This window comes from Haliotis asinina, chromosome 9 (genome assembly GCF_037392515.1).
Source record: "Haliotis asinina isolate JCU_RB_2024 chromosome 9, JCU_Hal_asi_v2, whole genome shotgun sequence".
Classification (NCBI taxonomy): domain Eukaryota; kingdom Metazoa; phylum Mollusca; class Gastropoda; order Lepetellida; family Haliotidae; genus Haliotis; species Haliotis asinina.
The window spans coordinates 65,459,108-65,484,837 of NC_090288.1; the positions used below are offsets into that span (position 1 = coordinate 65,459,108).

The following is a 25,730-nucleotide window of genomic DNA, read 5'->3' on the forward strand; positions in this document are numbered from 1 at the left end:
GACCATTTGATCAAGAGGACAACAACTCCGAAAGACAGTAGATTGAAGAACACTCCTAATGGTCGTTCATTCGACATCCAATCTCTTAATGGATATCCATTGTCTCCATCCCTCTCCTTATGGATGTCCATGCATCTTTCCATCCGTTCGCCTCTCTACCCTTCTCTCCTTATGACCATACACTTGTCTTCCCACCACACTCCCCTTATGACCATACATTTGTCTGTCCACTCCACTCTCCTTATAACCATACACTTGTCTGTCCACCCACTCTCCTTATGACCGTACACTTGTCTGTCCACCCCTTCTCTCCTTATGACCATACACCTGTCTGTCCACCCCACTCTCCTTATTACCACACACTTGTCTGTCAACCCCATTCTCCTGATTACCATACACTTGTCTGTCCACCCCACTCTCCTTATGATCACGCACTTGTGTTTCCACCCCGCTCTCCTTATAACCATACACTTGTCTGTCCACCCCACTCTCCCTATGATCACACACTTGTCTTTCCACTCCGCTCTCCTTATGACCATACACTTGTCTGTCCAGCCCAATCTCCTTATCACCATACACTTGTCTCTCCAGCCCAATCTCCTTATCACCATACACTTGTCTGTCCACCCCACTCTCCCTATGATCACACACTTGTCTTTCCACTCCGCTCTCCTTATAGCCATACACTTGTCTGTTCACCCCACTCTCATTATTACCATACACATCTGTCCACCCCACTCTTCTTATGACCATACACCTGTCTGTCCACCTCAGTCTCCTTATGACCATACACTTGTCTCTCCAGCCCAATCTCCTTATCACCATGCACGTCTGTCCACCCCGCTCTCCTTATCACCATACACGTTTGTCCACCCCATTCTCCTTATCACCATACACCTGTCTGTCCACCCCAGTCTCCTTATAACCATACACCTGTCTGTCCACCCCACTCTCCTTATGACCATACACTTGTCTGTCCAGCCCAATCTCCTTATCACCAAACACTTCTGTCCACCCCGCTCTCCTTATCACTATACACATGTTTGTCCACCCCACTCTCCTTATCACCATACACTTGTCTATCCACCCCGCTCTCCTTATGACCATACACTTGTCTGTCCACCCCTCTCTCCTTATGACTATACACTTGTCTGTTCACCCCGCACTCCTTATCACCGTACACTCTGCTCAAGACGCTCTCCTTATGACTATACACTTGTCTGTCCATCTCCCTCTCCTTATGACCATACACTTGTCTGTCCACCTCAGTCTCCTTATGACCATACACTTGTCTGTCCAGCCCAATCTCTTTATCACCAAACACTTCTGTCTATAACAATGTGTGTAATGTGTACACAGTAGCGGGTGATCTAGGTCTGCTAGGTACCTTTAAAGACGTGTAGGCCGGTTCGTCGGAGTTGCACACGAGCAGATTAGAAGAGACGACTACGAACACACAGCACAGAATGATGACGACACTACTGGCACAGCACGGGTACACTTACGACGACGTCGCTCAAGCTCTCACACAGGGCAGCTGACCCAGACGCCATTTGACCATTTGATCAAGAGGACAACAACTCCGAAAGACAGTAGATTGAAGAACACTCCTAATGGTCGTTCATTCGACATCCAATCTCTTAATGGATATCCATTGTCTCCATCCCTCTCCTTATGGATGTCCATGCATCTTTCCATCCGTTCGCCTCTCTACCCTTCTCTCCTTATGACCATACACTTGTCTTCCCACCACACTCCCCTTATGACCATACATTTGTCTGTCCACCCCACTCTCCTTATCACTATACACATGTTTGTCCACCCACTCTCCTTATGACCATGCACTTGTCTGTCCACCCCTCTCTCCTTATGACTATACACTTGTCTGTTCACCCCACTCTCCTTATGACCATACACTTGTCTGTCCACCGCTCTCTCCTTATGAACATACACGTCTGCCCACCCCTCTCTCCTTATCACCATACACTTGTCTGTTCACCCCGCTCTGATTATCACCATACACTTGTCTGCCCAAAACGCTCTCCTTATTACCATACACTTGTCTGTTCACCCCACTCTGATTATCACCATACACTTGTCCGTCCACCGAACTCTCCTTATGACCATACACTTGTCCGTCCACCCAACTCACCTTATGACCATACACTTGTCTGTCCACCTCTCTCCCCCTGTGGCCATACACTTGTCTGTCCACCTCTCTCCCCTTGTGGCCATACACTTGTCCATCCACCCCACTCTCCTTATGACCATACACGTCTGACCACCTCTCTCCCCTTGTGGCCATACACTTGTCCGTCCACCCCACTCTCCTTTTGACGATACATTTGTCTGTCCACATTTCAGTGATAAAAAGCAGACCGAAAATCAGTTCTCATATTGTTTTACACTTGAGCGTTTTTAAGATACTGCATTCGACAGACGATTGGAATTCGGATACACAGAAAGACGTTACATGACCGACGTATTATCCATCGGTTAACGGATAGTTTTCAGCTTATGCTTAATATTAATTAGTTTGCCTTTTCTTGGTAAGAGACGGACAGAAGGGCGCTTAAAGGAATCGCATATTCCAGCCTGTGACACTATGACGCAGTTACACTCTTATTATTACAGGATACTTTTAATGCGCACATATCCACGCAACTAGTACATGCCCAAGGCGCTGGTATACATTCAATGACTGAATGTCGGCACATACAACGACACATACAACTTGTGGCTGTCAATCCACCAAGGCATTGCGATTTTCCCATCCTTCGATAAATGTTGACCTCAGTAAAGATATAGCATAGCAATGTCTGTGACACCTTTCAGTGAATGTCCCTAATCTTTAAATAGTGTGGGCTATTTTCTTTGTTTTCAGACTTTCTTGCCGAATGGAGGTAAATTATGGACCTCTCGCCTGGGGGAACTGACAACGGTAAGTAACAGAGAATCTTTGTACAATTTATTAAAGGACCGATCACTGCATGCATACAAGTGTATCACCGAAACAAGTCAGATTGTGCAGCACACCAATCTGTGTCATGCTTGTTGAAGGAAAATGTATTGTTCCTCACAGCTGATGAGCGCTCGGAGGGGAAAACAATTTACAGGATATTTGTTTGTGTATTGAGAGGCGTGACACATACAAACATTGCTGCAGGGGCTTTAAATCGCCGGATAACCGCTAGCTGCACATAAATATGTTCCTGCTTGTGTGTCGAAACCACTAGAGCAAGCACAATATATATTTATTTATATATAAAATAAACATCTAGGGAATATCACGTCTAGATAAACAACACGTTATACACAGTTGTCAGAAATCCTATTCAAATTTCAGAAGACGCATACTTAGCTAAGCCGCCAGTTTTCTTTGAAATTCGAAGCAGCCGCATATGCATTGCCTCACACCAAAAACTGACTTGTTATTCAAGTCCGAATCTATGCAATACCAAACACTCACAAAGCATGGTTTGATATACAGTAGGCACACTTGTGTCGAGTTAAATTTCCAAGCTTTTTTGTGAAAGTGTTGGCCAAATTGACTTATGGAGCACGTGGCTGAATGTAGAAAGTTCCTAAAGCGCCACTGAGGGGCACGTGGCGTGTTGTCTACTATTTCACAGTCTAATGTTTATTAGGAAAGATTGTTACATTTAATCTACAACACGTGGATTGTATTGCCAGTCTGTCTGTACATATGGCTTTAATACCTCAGTGGAGGCAGGTGGGGCTTCTCACTCCGTCAATCGTTCCAGGGGAAACGTTTCTCTGAAACTATTCTTAAAGGTTACATTTGGGTATAAAATGTAATTCCAAAGGTTATGTTTGGGTTTAAACGTATCTTTAAAAGGCTGATTTTAGGCACGATGGGGATTTCCCATCTGACAGTTCTGAGTATTCCCACGCAAGAAAGGCGGCAGGCTGAATGTTCGTGTTATGAGTCGACGGTTAAATAATATTTTGAACTGTTAAAGAACAACGAATCCTGAATTCAAGGCTGGACCGTTGAGCACATCCCCTAGTGCCTGAGGTACCAACATTCGTCCCTATAGTTTAATGCGTATCTATTTGTGTGTCTTTCTGTCCCTCTGTCTGTCTGTCCCTCTGTCTGTCTGTCTGTCAGCCTCGCCCTGGCTTGGGAATCATTGTTTAACTCCCATGCACAATTTACTCAGATTTATGATTGTCAGCGTTGAAGTACATTCACTGTAAGTCTTCTTGTCGCTAATACAGTCGTTTAGACTGCACAAGCAATGAATGCACTACAACGAGTCGTTCGCCCCCACATCCGTCACCACAGCACCTCTGTCTGTCTGTCCCTCTGTCTGCCTGTCCCTCTGTCTGTCTGTCTCAGCCTCCCTCTGGCTTGGGAATCATTGTTTAATTCTACTTGTCGCTAATACTGTTACCACTGCACAACCAATACTACAACCAGTCAGTCTCTCAGTACAACCATCACCACTTCACGATCTGTACCACAACCAGTCAGTCACCCATACAACCGTCACCACCGTACAGTTGAACACATGTACAGGATCTACCTATCAGTGATGAAAGGCAGTTGCTCGGATATCTATCATACCTGCAGGCAAAACCTGTCGTTAAAAAAGTAACTAAGAATGTTTCGATCATTATTTTTTTTGGATAATATTGAAATGTGAATAATTTCAAACGGCTTCTATCAAAAGTTGGCATATCATAGAGATGTTTTAGTCTTTTAAGCTGACTGGGTATTTTTTTCGCGCCAGATCATATCAGTGTAAGTATTCACCTGCCGGTCGAGATAACAGTCGTCTGGTCGTTCGACCATTCCTCCGATAGGATCATGAGCGCTCTTGCCACAGCTGCGTGGTAAAGAGTTGCAGTTGATTCACCGAGGATTGATAGAAGTCACAGCATGTTTTACGTTGTTACATACACATTTAGACATCGTGTAAGTATGTTCTGATGTGTGCGGGATAGAGTGGGTGTGTTTGGGTGTTTGGATGGGATTGCTGTTGTTGTGTATGGGAGGGGCGTTTTTGGTTGCGGTATAGTTCAGGTTTGTAATGTTGAAAAACAGCCGGTTCCTTAATATGCATGAAAAGTCATCTCAGGCACATTTCTGGCGTATTTAACGTATGAACAGCGTATTACTAAACACTATACGTCGTGTGACTGCCGTAGGAGTGGCGAATTGCCGAGATATGATGACCAGTGAAATGTTTGCCCTTTGTAAGTCAGATGTCTTGGATCTTACTTTCAAAGCCCTGTTTCCGTGCAACTGATCAAGCAGTCAAGGTCCAGTTCAACTGGCTTGTGAGCTCATGTCCTTCTAAGTCCCTCAACAATGTGATGGATTTAACATGCCTAGTGTTGCTGTCTAGTATCACGTCGTTGGGCGAGTCTGTTGTAGTAAACAAGGTCGTTTATGCCGAAGTTAGTTATTTATCGTGATATTTTCGATCAAACATCATACACACTAACACCACGTCTTCCAATCGATCTTATACCGAGGCACAGATATCTGGTTTCTTTGGTCACTGACGCGACATCTAAGGAGGAAATAAATGTGATTACCTCCCCCTAAATTGGTATTCAGCAAGTCACATTGTTTTGTATCCGGTCCGCGTGCTAATTCAACCCTGTGACACGCCAGCCATAGTGGCGGGAATATGAAAACGTAGTCTGTGGATAAGCGTTGCAACAGTTACCAGTAGGAGAAAACTTTCTTCTTTAGCTCAGGTCACTTCCTCCAGTTCTGTGTTATAGTTCGACGTGTACCCGGTTGTAAACTGTGAGGCTGATGGCGGTTCACGTCTACAGATGCTGCAGGCGTTGTGAGGTGTGTGAGGCTGATGGCGGTTCACGTCTACAGATGCTACAGGCGTTGTGAGGTGTGTGAGGCTGATGGCGGTTCACGTCTACAGATGCTGCAGGCGTTGTGAGGTGTGTGAGGCTGATGGCGGTTCACGTCTACAGATGCTGCAGGCGTTGTGAGGTGTGTGAGGCTGATGGCGGTTCACGTCTACAGATGCTGCAGGCGTTGTGAGGTGTGTGAGGCTGATGGCGGTTCACGTCTACAGATGCTGCAGGCGTTGTGAGGTGTGTGAGGCTGATGGCGGTTCACGTCTACAGATGCTGCAGGCGTTGTGAGGTGTGTGAGGCTGATGGCGGTTCACGTCTACAGATGCTGCAGGCGTTGTGAGGTGTGTGAGGCTGATGGCGGTTCACGTCTACAGATGCTGCAGGCGTTGTGAGGTGTGTGAGGCTGATGGCGGTTCACGTCTACAGATGCTACAGGCGTTGTGAGGTGTGTGAGGCTGATGGCGGTTCACGTCTACAGATGCTGCAGGCGTTGTGAGGTGTGTGAGGCTGATGGCGGTTCACGTCTACAGATGCTGCAGGCGTTGTGAGGTGTGTGAGGCTGATGGCGGTTCACGTCTACAGATGCTACATGCGTTGTGAGGTGTATGAGGCTGATGGCAAGTACAAGTACTCAGATGCTACAGGCGTTGAAAGGTGACAATCAATCCATCTTTATTCAGAACTGAAGGCCACATGACCATAGTACATGTATATACACAGTTTAACACCAGAGTGAATTTCTCTTCAAAATAAGATGATAGAAAGACAAAGCAATATTTTGGTCAGTTCACGTCTAGAGATGTTACAGGCGTTGTAATGAGTGGGACGGTGAATCTACCTGTACATTGTCTGTTGTGTGTGCTCATTGTGATGAGAAGACACACACAACAGAAGTTTTTAAATGAAAAAAACTGGTGAAAAGATCTGACCTTACAGAAAGTTATGCTACCGCAACAAAAACATCATCTGAGTCTAGTTCTGAAATAACAAAATCATCCATAAGCTGCCGAACTACCTTGACTTGAGTCAACTGCGACTCTCCACATGTTTTGTACCCTGCTACATCATCTCAGACTGAGGAATCACTTCCTAGTACATCAAAGTCTTCTTCGGAACATAAATCATCCTCTGAGAGTCTCAATCGACAGCTGATAGTCAACAAACTGTTAAAAGGAAATCTAAACCTAAGCCTGATGCTATAAAACAAGAAAATGGCAGAGCCCGAAAAGGGTCAGAAAATAGAATTCAGTTCTTCAACAAATATGAATATCTTGAAGACATGGACGTATCTGAAAACGTCCATTCAAGGGCACATAGCTTGAACTCCTCCAAAAAAGTGCTGGCTAGATCCCCAATAACTGCACACGCCCTGGTCCAGGAGCATTCATTACACCCTGGTCCAGGAATTTGCTCTCGACTTGTCACTCACAATTTCAGAATTGCTTAATGAATTCGAATGGTCCGTCCACGACGACCTCTGTGGAAGTGACCATTTTCCTACTATATAAAAGCTCTAACTCCATCTGATGTACCCCCATCATCAAGGCGGAATCTTGAAAAAGTCTAACTGGGCTTTATATGAAACACCATGTGCTTAAAATACTTAAACCTGAACGGTTTATTGACTTTCCTGATGCTGTTAAATGTTTTCCGATGAACTGAATTCCATAGCTGATAGGCATATACCAAAGTCCTCTGCAGTTCCACATATCCAGAAACCATGGTTCAACCATGAATGCAAAAAAGCAGAACATTATTTCCGTCGCCATCCTATGGTGCATAATTCCAAAATTATAAATGCTAAAGCGCGACATACTTGTAAACAGAATAAACGCCAATCTTGGCAAAATTATGTATCCCAAATAGAGTCTCGGACACCCGTATCCAAGGTATGGAACATGGTACAGAAAATTAAAGGTAAACGCATTAAATATAGTGTCCATCATTTTAAACATGAAGGTCAATAACTTACCGATAAATCAGATATTGCGAATAAACAGGGTGAAACTCTCGCTAAACACTTTTCCTTTTCTAATTATATGCCTAAATTTCAACAATATAAAAAAAAACAAGAAAAGAAAAAGAAAACTATTAATTTCAATTCAGATAATGGGGAAGATTACAATGAAACATTTTCTATTCATGAACTCCATACAACTCTTCATCAAGCTCATGACACTGCTACAGGAGCAGAACATACATTATCATCTCCTGAAGCACTTGCCAGAATCCTGTTTAGAGACGCTTTTATATATTTTTGATGATACTTAGACGTCTTTGAAATGTATTGCGTCACGCATATAGTAATGCCAATACCCAAACCTGGACGTGATCTATCAAATCATCGACCTATTTCACTAACTAGCCGTGTTTGCAAAACCATGGAACGCATGATAAATAATCGACTTCTTTGATACTTGGAAACAAAGAACCTTATAACAGACATACAGTGTGGTTTCCGTAAAAACAGAAGTACTGTCCATCGCCTAGTGCGTTTGGAATCATTTGTTAAAAACGCTCTAATTAATAAACAACACTCTGGGTCTGTCAACGTGGAAATATGGTATTTTATGAGATGTCGTTTGCCTCAATTTATACCCAACTTTTTAAATGACAGACAGTTTAAAGTCCGCTTGGGTCCTACCCTGCCTGATCATTACAGTGAGGACCAGGGTGTTCCACAAGGCAATATTTTGTTTGTCACTCTATTTAGTATCAAGATCAACAGCTTATCAAAAGTTTTAAACGATTCAATAGATGGATCGTTATTTGTGGTTGATTTTAATATTTCCTGTCGTGGTAAAATATGCATACACTGGACGGCAGCTGCAGTTGTGTTCAAACAAAATAGACAAACGGTGTCTTGAAAACCTAAACCTATTAGATTCTGTTCACCACCAAGGTCTAAGACTTTATCTTGGATCCTTTAGAACCTCTCCTGTTGATAGTCTCTACGTCGAGGCAGATGAACCATCTCACACACAACGCCGTGTAAAATTGTCTTTACAATATATCACAAAACTATACTCTAACGAATCAAACGCTGCATATAACTGTGTCTTGAATCCTCTCCATGATGATTTGTATAACAAAACATTTCTCGTTCCGCCTCTAGGGCTCAGAATTAAGGCATTTGTTGCTACTGCTGGCATTAACCTTGAAAATATAGCTCCTTCCCGACTTCTTTCTTCTCCTCCTTGGCACTTGGTCAGGCCTCAAATTGACCTATCATTAACTACATTTAAAAAAGCAGAAACTAATGAATTACACTATAAACAAGAATATAATCAATGACAAGGTAAATATAGCAATTACAAATCCCTATTTACAGACGGGTCCAGAGATGGTGGCGCAGTAGCTTGTGCCACTGTCACTGGATCCAGAACAATATCTTCTAGACTGCCAGATAACAGCTCTAATTTTACAGCTGAAGCAAACGGCATATTAACGGCTGTTAGATACATTCAAAGCCACCCTAAACATAAACAATATAGAATCTATTCAGACTCTCTTTTCTGCCTATCAAAACATATCATGTAAACATCCACCTTTAATTGAAATTATCGAATTGTATAATGATCTTGCTTCTGGCCAAAACGTCTTTTGTTGGTTTCCCAGCCACGCTGGCATTTCTGGTAACACAACAGTCGATTTTGCTGCTGAGGCAGCGCTCAACAAATCTGTGACACCACTTATTCCATACTCAGATTGCAAAGTTAGCATTAGAAAGTATATCCGTATGTTAGAAGAAGTTGGACTTCACATGCTATAAAACCCTATATTTTGGTAAGCTTACTTGGGTTGTCAGTCCAGATTTGAAGAAGTCATCATGCGACGATGTCACATTGGCCCCACAAGATATACGTGTACACATGAATATTTGCTTAAAGGTGAAGATCCTCCGTTTTGTATCCCTAGTGATGAAAGTATCACGGTCAAGCATGTCTTTCTTGACTGTTGAATATTTTATCACAAGGGATACATATTTCAAATCCCGAACTATGATTTTTTTAATACTTTAAGTTCTCGTTTAATTACTGCACTTTTTAAAGAATAGATTTGTTAAATGTTTTGTAAATAGATAAATTGGTAGTTTAGATTAGTAACTGAGATTGTTAGTGGCTGTATCCCAAAGATGGTTGAAGTATTGTACGATTATTGTCCTCCTGAGAGGGTACACAAGTCCCAAAACATTTGAAGTAAATTTAAATTTACAATGATATATAGACGTAGTATTCTTGTTTTAATTGTGGCTAACATTTCCTACAATCGCCAGCAGCTAAGGGGATGGTGTAAATCCAACTAGGGTCCATGTAGGTAGCAAAGGTACTGTAAGTCCCCATGGTCCCTAGGTGATCTACCTTCTGTTGAATATGAACTCATCCACTCACTGTAAGGTGTGTGAACGTGATGGCGGTTCACGTCCACAGATGCTAGAGGCGTTGTAAGGTGTATGCGACTGATGGCCAGGCCACGTCCACAGATACTACAGATCCCGTCGCTTGGTAAACATTTCCCCGTTACACTGATACCTGCTCTTAATGAAATATTTAAAGCTGCGTACAACTCACGGATGCTTCCATTTAGTTAGAACTGAACAAGGCGTCTTATTAAGGGGAAATAACTCCTCCTGCCTTGGCTGAAGCTTACAGTATTGTAATGACGCTTGTGAGTATGGATCATTTAATCGCTGGGACGTACCTTCAGTACTCATGTTACTTTATGCTATTTTATGAACTGACGTGGGGACGTTGCGTGCGATTCTTAGCTATCTGGGCGAGAGACGTATGGGCACAGACTATGAGGAGATGCCTGAGGAGGTGAAACATGAGGAGACGTGAGAGGGAGACGTTAGAAGGAGACATGAGAGAGAGATGCGAGGAGGAGACGTGAGGGGTAAACATGACCAGGAAACGTGAGAGGGAGACGTGAGAAGAAGACGTGAGGGAGAGTAGAAGGGGTGAGGGGGAAACATAAGTAGTGGACGTAAGACGGAGACGTGAGGTGTGGACTTGAGAGGGAGACGTAGGTAGTGGATGTTTGAAAGAGACGTAAGACGGAGACGTGAGGTGTGGACTTGAGAGGGAGACGTAGGTAGTGGATGTTTGAAAGAGACGTAAGACGGAGACGTGAGGTGTGGACTTGAGAGGGAGACGTAGGTAGTGGATGTTTGAAAGAGACGTAAGATGGAGACGTGAGGTGTGGACTTGAGAGGGAGACGTAGGTAGTGGATGTTTGAAAGAGACGTAAGATGGAGACATGAGGTGTGGACGTAAAACAGAGACGTCGGGTGTGGACGTGAGAGGGAGACGTGGGGTGTGGACGTGAGAGGCAGACGTAAGTACTGGACATTTGAAAGAGACGTGAGAAGAGAGACGTAAGCGGGAGACTTGAAGGGAAGACATGAGAAGAGACTTTAGGGGAGACGTGAGGGAAGACATGAAGGGAAGACGTGAGGGAGAGATCCTCTCTGTCTCTCCCTTTCCCTCTTTCCAATACTCTCTCCCTACCCCCTAACCGCTTCCCTATCCTTCCCCTTTCTCCCTTTCTCTCTCCCTTCCTCTGCCCCCTTTCTATCGTGCTCTTTCTCGTCCTTTCTTTCGTAATCTGTCCGCCTCCTTATTACCCGTGGCATCATGTCGATGTGAACTTCATTCCATGCACGTGTCCGCTCCCGTCTACTCCAGGTACTTAACAGCCGTTCATGCATTACAATGCAGCTTTTAAAATCTAAGTTTGGTTCGACATGTAATTAGTTTCCAGTGAAGCACACGTATTCTGCAGAGCAGAAAATGCAAACCAGTCGTTTGTCCCGTATATGCACTGTGTGCACAAGTGCACGTGTCTGCTCATCATTGTGAGGCTATGCTGGTTTGACCAGCTAGTGTTGCAGAACATGGAAATATTATATTAGAAAACGTAAATTAGCAAAACAAAAGGCTCATTTCTGATTATCAAATAACAGAGAATAAAGTAAACAAACATCAGTTTAATTGACAACTAATTGAAAACAGCACTACTGATTATCGTGTGCCATAGTGTGCTGTTGTACATCAGCTGTATCACTGCCACGTGGAATGTATGGCATGGTGTGCTTTGCATCAGCTGTATCACTGCCACGTGGAATGTATGGCACAGTGTGCTGTGCATCAGCTGTATCACTGCCACGTGGAATGTATGGCACAGTGTGCTGTGCATCAGCTGTATCACTGCCACGTGGAATGTATGGCACAGTGTGCTGTGCATCAGCTGTATCACTGCCACGTGGAATGTATGGCACAGTGTGCTGTGCATCAGCTGTATCACTGCCACGTGGAATGTATGGCACAGTGTGCTGTGCACCAGCTGTATCACTGCCACGTGGAATGTATGGCACAGTGTGCTGTGCACCAGCTGTATCACTGGCCCGTGGAATGTATGGCACAGTGTGCTGTGCATCAGCTGTATCATTGCCACGTGGAATGTATGGCACAGTGTGCTGTGCGTCGGCTGTATCACTGCTGGGGAGGGTCTCTCCAAACCTTTCAGGCAAGTACGGCGATAGGGGGGGGGGGGGGGGGGGTGTACATCCACACCCTCCAGGGAAGAACAGCGGTAGAGGAGTGTGCAGGAAAGTATCGCGGTGGACGGGTCTCTCCACGTCCTGCAGTGAAGTATTGCGGTGGAGGGGGTCTCTGTACACCCTGCAGGGAAGAATAGCAGTGGAGCGCCACTCATTATTGCCACGTGGTCTCTGTGACATAGTGTGCTGTACAGCGGCTGTATCATTGCTGGATCTTTCCACATCATGTAGGGAAGTACAGCGGTGGTGGGATGTCTCAACACCTTGCAGGAAAGTACAGCGGCAGAGGGGCATCTCCACATCCTGCAGGAAAGCACAGCGGCAGGGGGCATCTCCACATCCTGTAGGAAAGCACAGCGGCAGAGGGGCATATCCACATCCTGTAGGAAAGTACAGCGGCGGAGGGGTGTCTCAACACCTTGCAGGGAAGTACAGCGGCAGAGGGGCATCTCCACATCCTGTAGGAAAGCACAGCGGCAGAGGGGCATATCCACATCCTGTAGGAAAGTACAGCGGCAGAGGGGTGTCTCAACACCTTGCAGGAAAGTACAGCGGCAGAGGGGCATCTCCACATCCTGTAGGAAAGTACAGCGGCAGAGGGGTGTCTCAACACCTTGCAGGGAAGTACAGCGGCAGAGGGGCATCTCCACATCCTGCAGGAAAGCACATCGGCAGAGGGGCATCTCCACATCCTGTAGGAACGTACAGCGGTGGTGGGATGTCTCAACACCTTGCAGGGAAGTACAGCGGCAGAGGGGCATCTCCACATCCTGTAGGAAAGTACAGCGGCAGAGGGGCATATCCACATCCTGCAGGAAAGTACAGCGGTGGTGGAGTGTCTCAACACCTTGCAGGGAAGTACAGCGGCAGAGGGGCATCTCCACATCTTGTAGGAACGTACAGCGGTGGTGGGATGTCTCAACACCTTGCAGGGAAGTACAGCGGCAGAGGGGCATCTCCACATCCTGCAGGAACGTACAGCGGTGGTGGGATATCTTAACACCTTACAGGGAAGTACAGCGGCAGAGGGGCATCTCCACATCCTGCAGGAAAGTACAACGGTGGTGGAGTGTCTCAACACCTTGCAGGGAAGTACAGCGGCAGAGGGGCATCTCCACATCCTGCAGGAAAGTACAGCGGTGGTGGAGTGTCTCAACACCTTGCAGGGAAGTACAGCGGCAGAGGGGCATCTCCACATCCTGCAGGAACGTACACCGGTGGTGGGATATCTTAACACCTTACAGGGAAGTACAGCGGCAGAGGGGCATCTCCACATCCTGTAGGAAAGTACAGCGGTGGTGGGATGTCTCAACACCTTGCAGGGAAGTACAGCGGCAGAGGGGCATCTCCACATCCTGCAGGAAAGTACAGCGGTGGTGGAGTGTCTCAACACCTTGCAGGGAAGTACAGCGGCAGAGGGGCATCTCCACATCTTGTAGGAACGTACAGCGGTGGTGGGATGTCTCAACACCTTGCAGGGAAGTACAGCGGCAGAGGGGCATCTCCACATCTTGTAGGAACGTACAGCGGTGGTGGGATGTCTCAACACCTTGCAGGGAAGTACAGCGGCAGAGGGGCATCTCCACATCATGTAGGAACGTACAGCGGTGGTGGGATGTCTCAACACCTTGCAGGGAAGTACAGCGGCAGAGGGGCATCTCCACATCCTGTAGGAAAGTACAGCGGTGGTGGAGTGTCTCAACACCTTGCAGGGAAGTACAGCGGCAGAGGGGCATCTCCACATCCTGTAGGAACGTACAGCGGTGGTGGAGTGTCTCAACACCTTGCAGGGAAGTACAGCGGCAGAAGGGCATCTCCACATCTTGTAGGAACGTACAGCGGTGGTGGGGTGTCTCAACACCTTGCAGGGAAGTACAGCGGCAGAGGGACATCTCCACATCCTGCAGGAAAGTACAGCGGTGGTGGAGTGTCTCAACACCTTGCAGGGAAGTACAGCGGCAGAGGGGCATCTCCACATCCTGCAGGAAAGTACAGCGGTGGTGGGATGTCTCAACATCCTGCAGGGAAGTACAGCGGCAGAGGGGCATCTCCACATCCTGTTGGAACGTACAGCGGTGGTGGGATGTCTCAACACCTTTCAGGGAAGTACAGCGGCAGAGGGGCATCTCCACATCCTGCAGGAAAGTACAGCGGTGGTGGAGTGTCTCAACACCTTGCAGGGAAGTACAGCGGCAGAGGGGCATCTCCACATCCTGCAGGAACGTACAGCGGTGGTGGGATGTCTCAACACCTTGCAGGGAAGTACAGCGGCAGAGGGGCATCTCCACATCCTGCAGGAACGTACAGCGGTGGTGGAGTGTCTCAACACCTTGCAGGGAAGTACAGCGGCAGAGGGGCATCTCCACATCTTGTAGGAACGTACAGCCGTGGTGGGGGTGTCTCAACACCCTGCAGGGACGTCTAATGGTGGAGGGGTCTGTCCACACCCCGCAGAGCAGTATATCGTGGAAGGGCCACTCCTTACCCAGCAGGGACATACAGCGGTGGACGGTCTCTCCACACCCTGTAGGGTAGAATAGCGGTGGAGTGGCCACTCCATATCCTGCAGGGAAGTACAACGGTGGTGGGGCGCTTGTCTTTGCTGCATTTGTCACTGACTGATCTTTGTATTCGATTTATCTGATACATCTCGGCGACATCCCAAAGTCGTAATAGTTTACAAGACGTGTTCCTTACAATACTTTCATCCTGTGGCGATGCAACTCTTTGTTGGGAGAATATGTACAACAGAAATTTGACATTTTGTCCGGGTGAACTACAGTGAGTGGTGATGAATCACTGGGGGGTGTAATGTTATCGAGCACAACAAACCTTGCTTCGAGGATGGGTTTAACCGAGTGGTACAATTGCTAATGTACAGAGTAAAAGCTTGTAAACAATGATCTACTAAAACTCATTTACGTGAAATTCAGCTATCCCTGAGGTACTACAGGCACACATATATCATGTTGGACTATGATTACAGTATTAAAAACACAACAAAGAAAGCCCAGCTCAGGTCTTGTCGTGTTCACTGTCCCTGCAGCGATGGTGCCAGATGGTGTTGACAGAAGTACAGAAGTCCAGTGTAGTGTTGGTACCGTCCAGTATTGTAATGTTCCGGAGCTTGCATAAATTGGTTTCGAGTGTTCGCCCAACCCACTGAACAACCGGGTTCGATTTCTCTGCTTGATGTTTGCCATCGTGATATTGCTTGCATTGTCGATCATATACGGGTAAACTCCGTGTCCTCGGCTAGCTTTTTTTCTGTTCGTGTTTCATTCAGGAAAGAACAAAGCAGAAAACGTCCACAAGATTAAGGATCAGCATTAACTTTTCTCGAAGAGAAATCAATAACGATGCCTACGTTGGCCCCTGTGTTGGCAGGGTTCCTCAGACTAGCTGCCTGCTAACATGCTAGGTGTATCAAAGGTATCTGCTTTAATGGACCCTCAATTAACTTTGTAAAAGGAATACAATTCTTTGAAAATTCCTGGAAGCAGGAACCGATAAAAGATTAAAATATGTTCCCACCTCTATGTAGCCTTGGCGTTTACCTTACTTTATAGTTTAATGTGTATGTGGATGATAATCAGCACTAACTCCTATCTGGGTAATCAGCGTGGCCTCTGCAGATGTGCTCGCCAGACATGACCTTTACTTTAATTAACTCAGGTGCTTAACATCACCAGATAGAAGAAAGACTTTGTTCTTGTTATACAACTTGGACGTAAACCAAATATTAGCAGATTAAGTAGGGAACACTGCGCACCCCGGTAGATGTAACTGTGGACACCGCACATCCCGGCATGCATAACAGCGAACACCGTACACCCCGATAGATGTAACACCGAACACAGCCTACAGGATATATTTCTTGTGACTAATAGGAACAGCAAAATTGCGATTCAAAGTATGAAAACTGAAAAAAATGTAACAAGCAAAACCAAATGTTTTAATGATCGTAGTTGTAGGACGGTGCGTGACTGGACAGGGCTTGGGTGTAAGTCTTGTCGAGGATCCAGTCTCATTTATTCTGTGGGCCAGACGTGTCAGGGCGGGGGTAATTCGGCCGGATGATTGATGCGGCTGGCCTATCCTATTCGGTTGCCATGATCTCTTTAAGCAATCCAGGCCAGTTAATTTTGCCGATCAGCGGGCTTTATTGTCCATTTTTCATTTCAAGGTTTAATGGTTTCGAAAAACGTTCAGCAGTACAAGCAGCTAACGTCCGTTGGTTATATCTACGACATGAAACATTAACATTACAGCCTGCCCCCAAGACCGAGTCATCACATAACCCTCTATATATCAAAAACAGAGAATATGATATCTAAGTCTACCTTCCACATCTTCTATATATCTGAAACAGTCACTACAAAACCCCAGTTTACCTCCCACATCGAGTCATTACAAAACACTATATATATGTGAAAGTCACTACAATACCCCAGTTTACCTCCTACACTGTTTCATCACATAACCTTCTATATATCTGAAACAGTCACTACAATGCCCAAGTTTACCTAACACATCGAGTCATCACATAACCCTTTATATATCTGAAACAGTCACGGCAAAACACCAGTTTACCTCACCTACCACATCGAGTCATCACATAACCCTCTATATATCTGAAACAGTCACTACAATGCCCAAGTTTACCTAACACATTGAGTCATCACAAAACCCTCTATATATCTAAAACAGTCACTACAAAACCCCAGTCTACCTCCCACATCGAGTCATCACATAACCCTCTATATATCTGAAACAGTCACTACAAAACCCCAGTTTACCTCCCACATTGAGTCATCACATAACCCTCTATATATCTGAAACAGTCACTACAATACCCAAGTTTACCTCCCACATCGAGTCATCACATAACCCTCTATACATCTGAAATAGACACGGCAAAACCCGAGTTTACCTCCCACATCGAGTCATCACATAACCTTTATATATCTGAAACAGTCACGGCAAAACCCCATTTTACCTCACCTACCACATAGAGTCATCACATAACCCTCTATATATCTGAAACAGTCAATTCAAATCCCCAGTTTACCTCCCACATCGAGTCATCACATAACCCTCTATATACCTGAGACAGTCACTACAATGCCCCAGTTTACCTCCCACATCGATTCATCACATAACCCTCTATATATCTGGAACAGTCACTACAGAACCCGAGTTTACCTCACACATCGAGTCACCACATAACCCTCTATATATCTGAAACAGTCACTACAATACCCCAGTTTACCTCCAACATCGAGTCATCACATAACCCTCTATATATCTGAAACAGTCACGGCAAAACCCCAGTCTACCTCCAAAATCGAGTCATGACATAACCCTCTATATACCTGAAAGAGTCACTACAAAACCCCAGTTTACCTCCCACATCGAGTCATCACATAACTCTCTATATATCTGAAACAGTCACGGCAAAACCCCAGTTTACCTCCCACATCGAGTCATCACATAACCCTCTATATATCTGAAACCGTCACTACAAAACCGCAGTTTACCTCCCACATCGAGTCATCAAATAACCCTCTAAATATCTGAAACAGTCACTGCATAACCAGAGTTTACCTCCCACATCGAGTCATCACATAACCCTCTATATACCTGAGACAGTCACTACAATGCCCCAGTTTACCTCCCACATCGAGTCATCACATAACCCTCTATATATCTGGAACAGTCACTACAAAACCCGAGTTTACCTCCCACATCGAGTCACCACATAACCCTCTATATATCTGAAACAGTCACTGCAATGCCCCATTCAACCAACCACATCGAGTCATCACATAACCCTTTATATATCTGAATCAGTCACTACAAAACCCCAGTTTACCTCCCACATCGAGTCATCACATAACCCTCTATATATCTGAAACAGTCACTGTAATACCCCAGTTTACATCCCACATCGAGTCATCACATAACCCTCTACATATCTGAGACAGTCACTACAAAACCCCAGTTTACCTACCACATCGAGTCATCACCTACCCCTTTATATATCTGAAAAAGTCACTACAAAACCCCAGTTCACCTCCCACATCGAGTCATCACATAACCCTTTATATATCTGAAACAGTCACTACAATACCCCAGTTTACCTCCCACATCGAGTCATCAAATAACCCTCTATATATCTGAAACAGTCACTACATAACCCCAGTTTACCTCCCACATCGAGTCATCACATAACCCTCTATATACCTGAGACAGTCACTACAATGCACCAGTTCACCTCCCACATCGAGTCATCACATAACCCTCTATATATCTGGAACAGTCACTACAAAACCCGAGTTTACCTCCCATATCGAGTCACCACATAACCCTCTATATATCTGAAACAGTCACTACAATACCCCAGTTTACCTCCAACATCGAGTCATTACATAACCCTCTATATATCTGAAACAGTCACGGCAAAACCCCAGTTTACCTCCCACATCGAGTCATCACATAGCCCTCTATATATCTGAAACAGTCACTACAATACCCCAGTTTACCTCCCACATCGAGTCACCACATAACCCTTTATATATCTGAAACAGTCACTACAACACCCCAGTTTACCTCCAAAATCGAGTCATCACATAACCCTCTATATACCTGAAACAGTCACTACAATAACCCAGTTTACCTCCCACATCGAGTCACCACAAAACCCTCCATATATCTGAAACAGTCACGGCAAAACCCCTGTTTACCTCTTACATCGAGTCAAGACATAACCGTTTATATATCTGAAACAGTCACTACAAAATCCCAGTATACCTCCCAGATCGAGTCATCAGAAAACCCTCTATAAATCTGAAACAGTCACTACAAAACCCCAGTTTACCTCCCACATCGAGTCATCACATAACCCTCTATATATCTGAAACAGTCACGGCAAAACCCCTGTTTACCTCCCACATCGAGTCATCACATAACCCTCTATATATCTGAAACCGTCACTACAAAACCGCAGTTTACCTCCCACATCGAGTCATCAAATAACCCTCTAAATATCTGAAACAGTCACTGCATAACCAGAGATTACCTCCCACATCGAGTCATCACATAACCCTCTATATACCTGAGACAGTCACTACAATGCCCCAGTTTACATCCCACATCGAGTCATCACATAACCCTCTATATATCTGGAACAGTCACTACAAAACCCGAGTTTACCTCCCATATCGAGTCACCACATAACCCTCTATATATCTGAAACAGTCACTGCAATGCCCCAGTCAACCTACCACATCGAGTCATCACATAACCCTTTATATATCTGAAACAGTCACTACAAAACCCCAGTTTACCTCCCACATCGAGTCATCACATAACCCTCTATATATCTGAAACAGTCACTGTAATACCCCAGTTTACATCCCACATCGAGTCATCACATAACCCTCTACATATCTGAAACAGTCACTACAAAACCCCAGTTTACCTACCACATCGAGTCATCACCAACCCCTTTATATATCTGAAACAGTCACTACAAAACCCCAGTTCACCTCCCACATCGAGTCATCACATAACCCTTTATATATCTGAAACAGTCACTACAATACCCCAGTTTACCTCCCACATCGAGTCATCACATAAACCTCTACATATCTGAAACAGTCACTACAAAACCCGAGTTTACTTACCACATCGAGTCATCACCTACCCCTTTATATATCTGAAACAGTCACGGCAAAACCCAGTCTACCTCTCAGATCGAGTCATTACATAACCCTTTATATATCTGAAACAGTCACTACAAAACCCCAGTTTACCTCCCACATCGAGTCATCACATAACCCTCTATATATCTGAAACAGTCACTGTAATACCCCAGTTCACCTCCCACATCGAGTCACCACATAACCCTCTATATATCTGAAACAGTCACGGCAAAACCCCTGTTTACCTCCCACATCGAGTCATCAAATAACCCTCTAAATATCTGAAACAGTCACTACATAACCCGAGTTTACCTCCCACATCGAGTCATCACATAACCCTTTATATATCTGAAACAGTCACTACAATACCCCAGTTTACCTCCAAAATCGAGTCATCACATAACCCTCCATATATCTGAAACAGTCACGGCAAAACCCCAGTTTACCTCCCACATCGAGTCATCACATAACCCTCTATATATCTGAAACCGTCACTACAAAACCGCAGTTTACCTCCCACATCGAGTCATCAAATAACCCTCTAAATATCTGAAACAGTCACTGCATAACCAGAGTTTACCTCCCACATCGAGTCATCACATAACCCTCTATATACCTGAGACAGTCACTACAATGCCCCAGTTTACCTCCCACATCGAGTCATCACATAACCCTCTATATATCTGGAACAATCACTACAAAACCCGAGTTTACCTCCCATATCGAGTCACCACATAACCCTCTATATATCTGAAACAGTCACTGCAATGCCCCAGTCAACCTACCACATCGAGTCATCACACAACCCTTTATATATCTGAAACAGTCACTACAAAACCCCAGTTTACCTCCCACATCGAGTCATCACATAACCCTCTATATATCTGAAACAGTCACTGTAATACCCCAGTTTACATCCCACATCGAGTCATCACATAACCCTCTACATATCTGAAACAGTCACTACAAAACCCCAGTTTACCTACCACATCGAGTCATCACCAACCCCTTTATATATCTGAAACAGTCACTACAAAACCCCAGTTCACCTCCCACATCGAGTCATCACATAACCCTCTATATATCTGAAACAGTCACTACAATACCCCAGTTTACCTCCCACATCGAGTCATCACATAACTCTCTACATATCTGAAACAGTCACTACAAAACCCCAGTTTACTTACCACATCGAGTCATCACCTACCCCTTTATATATCTGAAACAGTCACGGCAAAACCCCAGTCTACCTCTCAGATCGAGTCATTACATAACCCTCTATATATCTGAAAGAGTCACTACAATACCCCAGTTTACCTCCCACATCGAGTCATCACATAACCCTCTACACATCTGAAAGAGTCACTACAAAACCCCAGTTTACCTACCACATCGAGTCATCACATACCCCTTTATATATCTGAAACAGTCACGGCAAAACCCCAGTTCACCTCCCACATCGAGTCATTACACAACCCTCTATATATCTGAAACAGTCACTACAATACCCCAGTTTACCTACCACATCGAGTCATCACATAACCCTTTATATATCTGAAACAGTCACTACAATACCCCAGTTTACCTCCAAAATCGAGTCATCACATAACCCTCTATACACCTGAAACAGTCACTACAATAACCCAGTTTACCTCCCACATCAAGTCACCACATAACCCTCGATATATCTGAAACAGTCACTACAAAACCCCAGTTTTCCTCCTACATCGAGTCACCACATAACCCTTCATATATCTGAAACAGTCACTTCAACTCTCCAGTTTACCTCCCACATCGATTTATCACATAACCCTCTATATATCTGAAACAGTCACGACAAAACCCCAGTTTACCTCCTATATTCAGTGATCACATAATCTTCTATATATCTGAAACAGTCACTACAAAACCCCAGTTTACCTCCCACATCGAGTCATCACATAAACCTCTATATATCTGAAACAGTCACTACAAAACCCCAGTTAACTTCCAAAATCGAGTCATCACATAACCCTCTATATACCTGAAACAGTCACTACAATAACCCAGTTCACCTCCCACATCGAGTCACCACATAACCCTCTATATATCTGAAACAGTCACGGCAAAACCCCTGTTTACCTCCCACATCGAGGCACAACATAACCGTTTATATATCTGAAACAGTCACTGCAATGCCCCAGTCAACCTACCACATCGAGTCATCACATAACCCTTTATATATCTGAAACAGTCACTACAAAACCCCAGTTCACCTCCCACATCGAGTCATCACATAACCCTCTATATATCTGAAACATTCAAGGCAAAACCCCAGTTTACCTCCCACATCGAGTCATCACATAACCCTCTATATATCTGAAACAGTCACTGCAAAACCGCAGTTTACCTCCTACATCGAGTCATCACATAACCCTCTACATATCTGAAACAGTCACTACAAAACCCCAGTTTACCTACCACATCGAGTCATCACATACCCCTTTATATATCTGAAACAGTCACGGCAAAACCCCAGTTCACCTCCCACATCGAGTCATTACACAACCCTCTATATATCTGAAACAGTCACTACAATACCCCAGTTTACCTCCCACATCGAGTCATCAGATAACCCTTTATATATCTGAAACAGTCACTACAATACCCCAGTTTACCTCCAAAATCGAGTCATCACATAACCCTCTATACACCTGAAACAGTCACTACAATAACCCAGTTTACCTCCCACATCAAGTCACCACATAACCCTCGATATATCTGAAACAGTCACTACAAAACCCCTGTTTACCTCCCACATCGAGTCACCACATAACCGTTTATAGATCTGAAACAGTCTCTAGAAAATCCCAGTCTACCTCTCAGATCGAGTCATCACATAACCCTCTATAAATCTGAAACAGTCACTACAAAACCCCAGTTTTCCTCCTACATCGAGTCACCACATAACCCTTCATATCTCTGAAACAGTCACTTCAACTCTCCAGTTTACCTCCCACATCGATTTATCACATAATCTTCTATATATCTGAAACAGTCACTACAAAACCCCAGTTTACCTCCCACATCGAGTCATCACATAACCCTCTATATATCTGAAACAGTCACTACAAAACCCCAGTTAACTTCCAAAATCGAGTCATCACATAACCCTCTATATACCTGAAACAGTCACTACAATAACCCAGTTCACCTCCCACATCGAGTCACCACATAACCCTCTATATATCTGAAACAGTCACGGCAAAACCCCTGTTTACCTCCCACATCGAGGCACAACATAACCGTTTATATATCTGAAACAGTCACTGCAATGCCCCAGTCAACCTACCACATCGAGTCATCACATAACCCTTTAGATATCTGAAACAGTCACTACAAAACCCCAGTTCACCTCCCACATCGAGTCATCACATAACCCTCTATATATCTGAAACATTCAAGGCAAAACCCCAGTTTACCTCCAAAATCGAGTCATCACATAACCCTCTATATATCTGAAACAGTCACTGCAAAACCGCAGTTTACCTCCCACATCGAGTCATCACATAACCCTCTACATATCTGAAACAGTCACTACAAAACCCCAGTTTACCTCCCACATCGAGTCATCACCTACCCTTTTATATATCTGAAACAGTCACGGCAAAACCCCAGTTCACCTCCCACATGGAGTCATCACATAACCCTCTATATATCTGAAACAGTCACTACAATACCCCAGTTTACCTCCCACATCGAGTCATCAGAAAACCGTTTGTATATCTGAAACAGTCACTACAAAACCCCAGTTTACCTCCAAAATCGAGTCATCACATAACCCTCTATATACCTGAAACAGTCACTACAAAAACCCACTTTACCTACCACATAGAGTCACCACATAACCCTCGATATATCTGAAACAGTCACTACAAAACCCCAGTTTACATCCAACATCGAGTCATCACATAACCCTCTGTATATCTGAAACAGTCACGGCAAAAACCCAGTTTACCTCCAAAATCGAGTCATCACATAACCCTCTATGTACCTGAAACAGTCACTACAATAACCCAGTTTACCTCCCACATCGAGTCACCACATAACCCTCGATATATCTGAAACAGTCACCAGAAAACCCCAGTTTACCTCCCACATCGAGTCATCACCTACCCCTTTATATATCTGAAACAGTCACGGCAAAACCCCAGTTTACCTCCCACATCGAGTCATCACACAACCTTCTATATATCTGAAACAGTCACTACAATACCACAGTTTACCTACCACATCGAGTCATCACATAACCCTCTATAAATCTGAAACAGTCACTACAAAACCCCAGTTTTCCTCCTACATCGAGTCACCACATAACCCTTCATATATCTGAAACAGTCACTTCAACTCTCCAGTTTACCTCCCACATCGATTTGTCACATAACCCTCTATATATCTGAAACAGTCACGACAAAACCCCAGTGTACCTCCTATATTTAGTGATCACAAAACCTTCTATATATCTGAAACAGTCACTACAAAACCCCAGTTTACCTCTCACATCGAGTCATCAGATAACCCTCTATATATCTGAAACAGTCACTGCAATGCCCCAGTCAACATACCACATCGAGTCATCACATAACCCTTTATATATCTGAAACAGTCACCTCAAAACCCCACTTTACGTATCACATCGAGTCATCACCTACCCCTTTATATATCTGAAACAGTCAGGGAAAAACCCCAGTTCACCTCCCACATCGAGTCATCACATAACCCTCAATATATCTGAAACAGTCACTACAATTCCCCAGTTTACCTCCCACATCGAGTCATCACATAACCCTTTATATATCTGAAACAGTCACTACAATACCCCAGTTTACCTCCAAAATCGAGTCATCACATAACCCTCTATATATTTGAAACAGTCACTACAAAACCCCAGTTTACCTCCCACATCGAGTCATCACATAACACTCTATATATCTGAAACAGTCACGGCAAAACCCCAGTTTACCTCCCACATCGAGTCATCACATAACCCTCTATATATCTGAAACAGTCACTACAAAACCCCAGTTTACCTCCCACATCGAGTCATCAAATAACTCTCTAAATATCTGAAACAGTCACTGCATGACCAGAGTTTACCTCCCACATCGAGTCATCACATAACCCTCTATATACCTGAGACAGTCACTACAATGCCCCAGTTTACCTCCCACATCGAGTCATCACATAACCTTCTATATATCTGGAACAGTCTCTACAAAACCCCAGTTTACCTTCCAAATCGAGTCACCACATAACCCTCTATATATCTGAAACAGTCACTGCAATGCCCCAGTCAACCTACCACATCGAGTCATCACATAACCCTTTATATATCTGAAACAGTCACTACAAAACCCCAGTTTACCTCCCACATCGAGTCATCACATAAACCTCTATATATCTGAAACAGTCACTACAATACCCCAGTTTACTTCCCACATCGAGTCATCACAAAACCCTCTATAAATCTGAAATAGACACGGCAAAACCCGAGTTTACCTCGCACATCGAGTCACCACATAACCCTCGACATATATGAAACAGTCACTACAAAACCCCAGTTTACC

The 25,730-nt window shown here is 44.5% G+C and overlaps 3 protein-coding genes across 3 annotated transcripts in view; 1 reads left to right on the forward strand and 2 right to left on the reverse strand.

Moving 5' to 3' along the window:
- Positions 1-276: 276 nt before the first annotated feature.
- Positions 277-753, reverse strand: LOC137297396 (processed variable antigen-like). Its single transcript, XM_067829399.1, has one exon. The coding sequence runs from the start codon at positions 751-753 to the stop codon at positions 277-279; it is 477 nt and encodes a 158-aa protein (XP_067685500.1).
- Positions 754-2,901: 2,148 nt separating this feature from the next.
- The window catches only part of LOC137296803 (protein Wnt-5a-like), a 206,788-nt gene continuing 183,959 nt past the window's right edge, over positions 2,902-25,730 (forward strand). Inside the window, exon 1 of the mRNA XM_067828662.1 lies at positions 2,902-2,941. The gene's annotated coding sequence lies outside the window, so the exon portion shown is untranslated. The remainder of the gene's footprint in view (positions 2,942-25,730) is intronic.
- Positions 13,657-14,916, reverse strand: LOC137297397 (uncharacterized). Its single transcript, XM_067829400.1, has one exon. It carries the CDS (start codon positions 14,914-14,916, stop codon positions 13,657-13,659), a length of 1,260 nt encoding a protein of 419 aa, XP_067685501.1.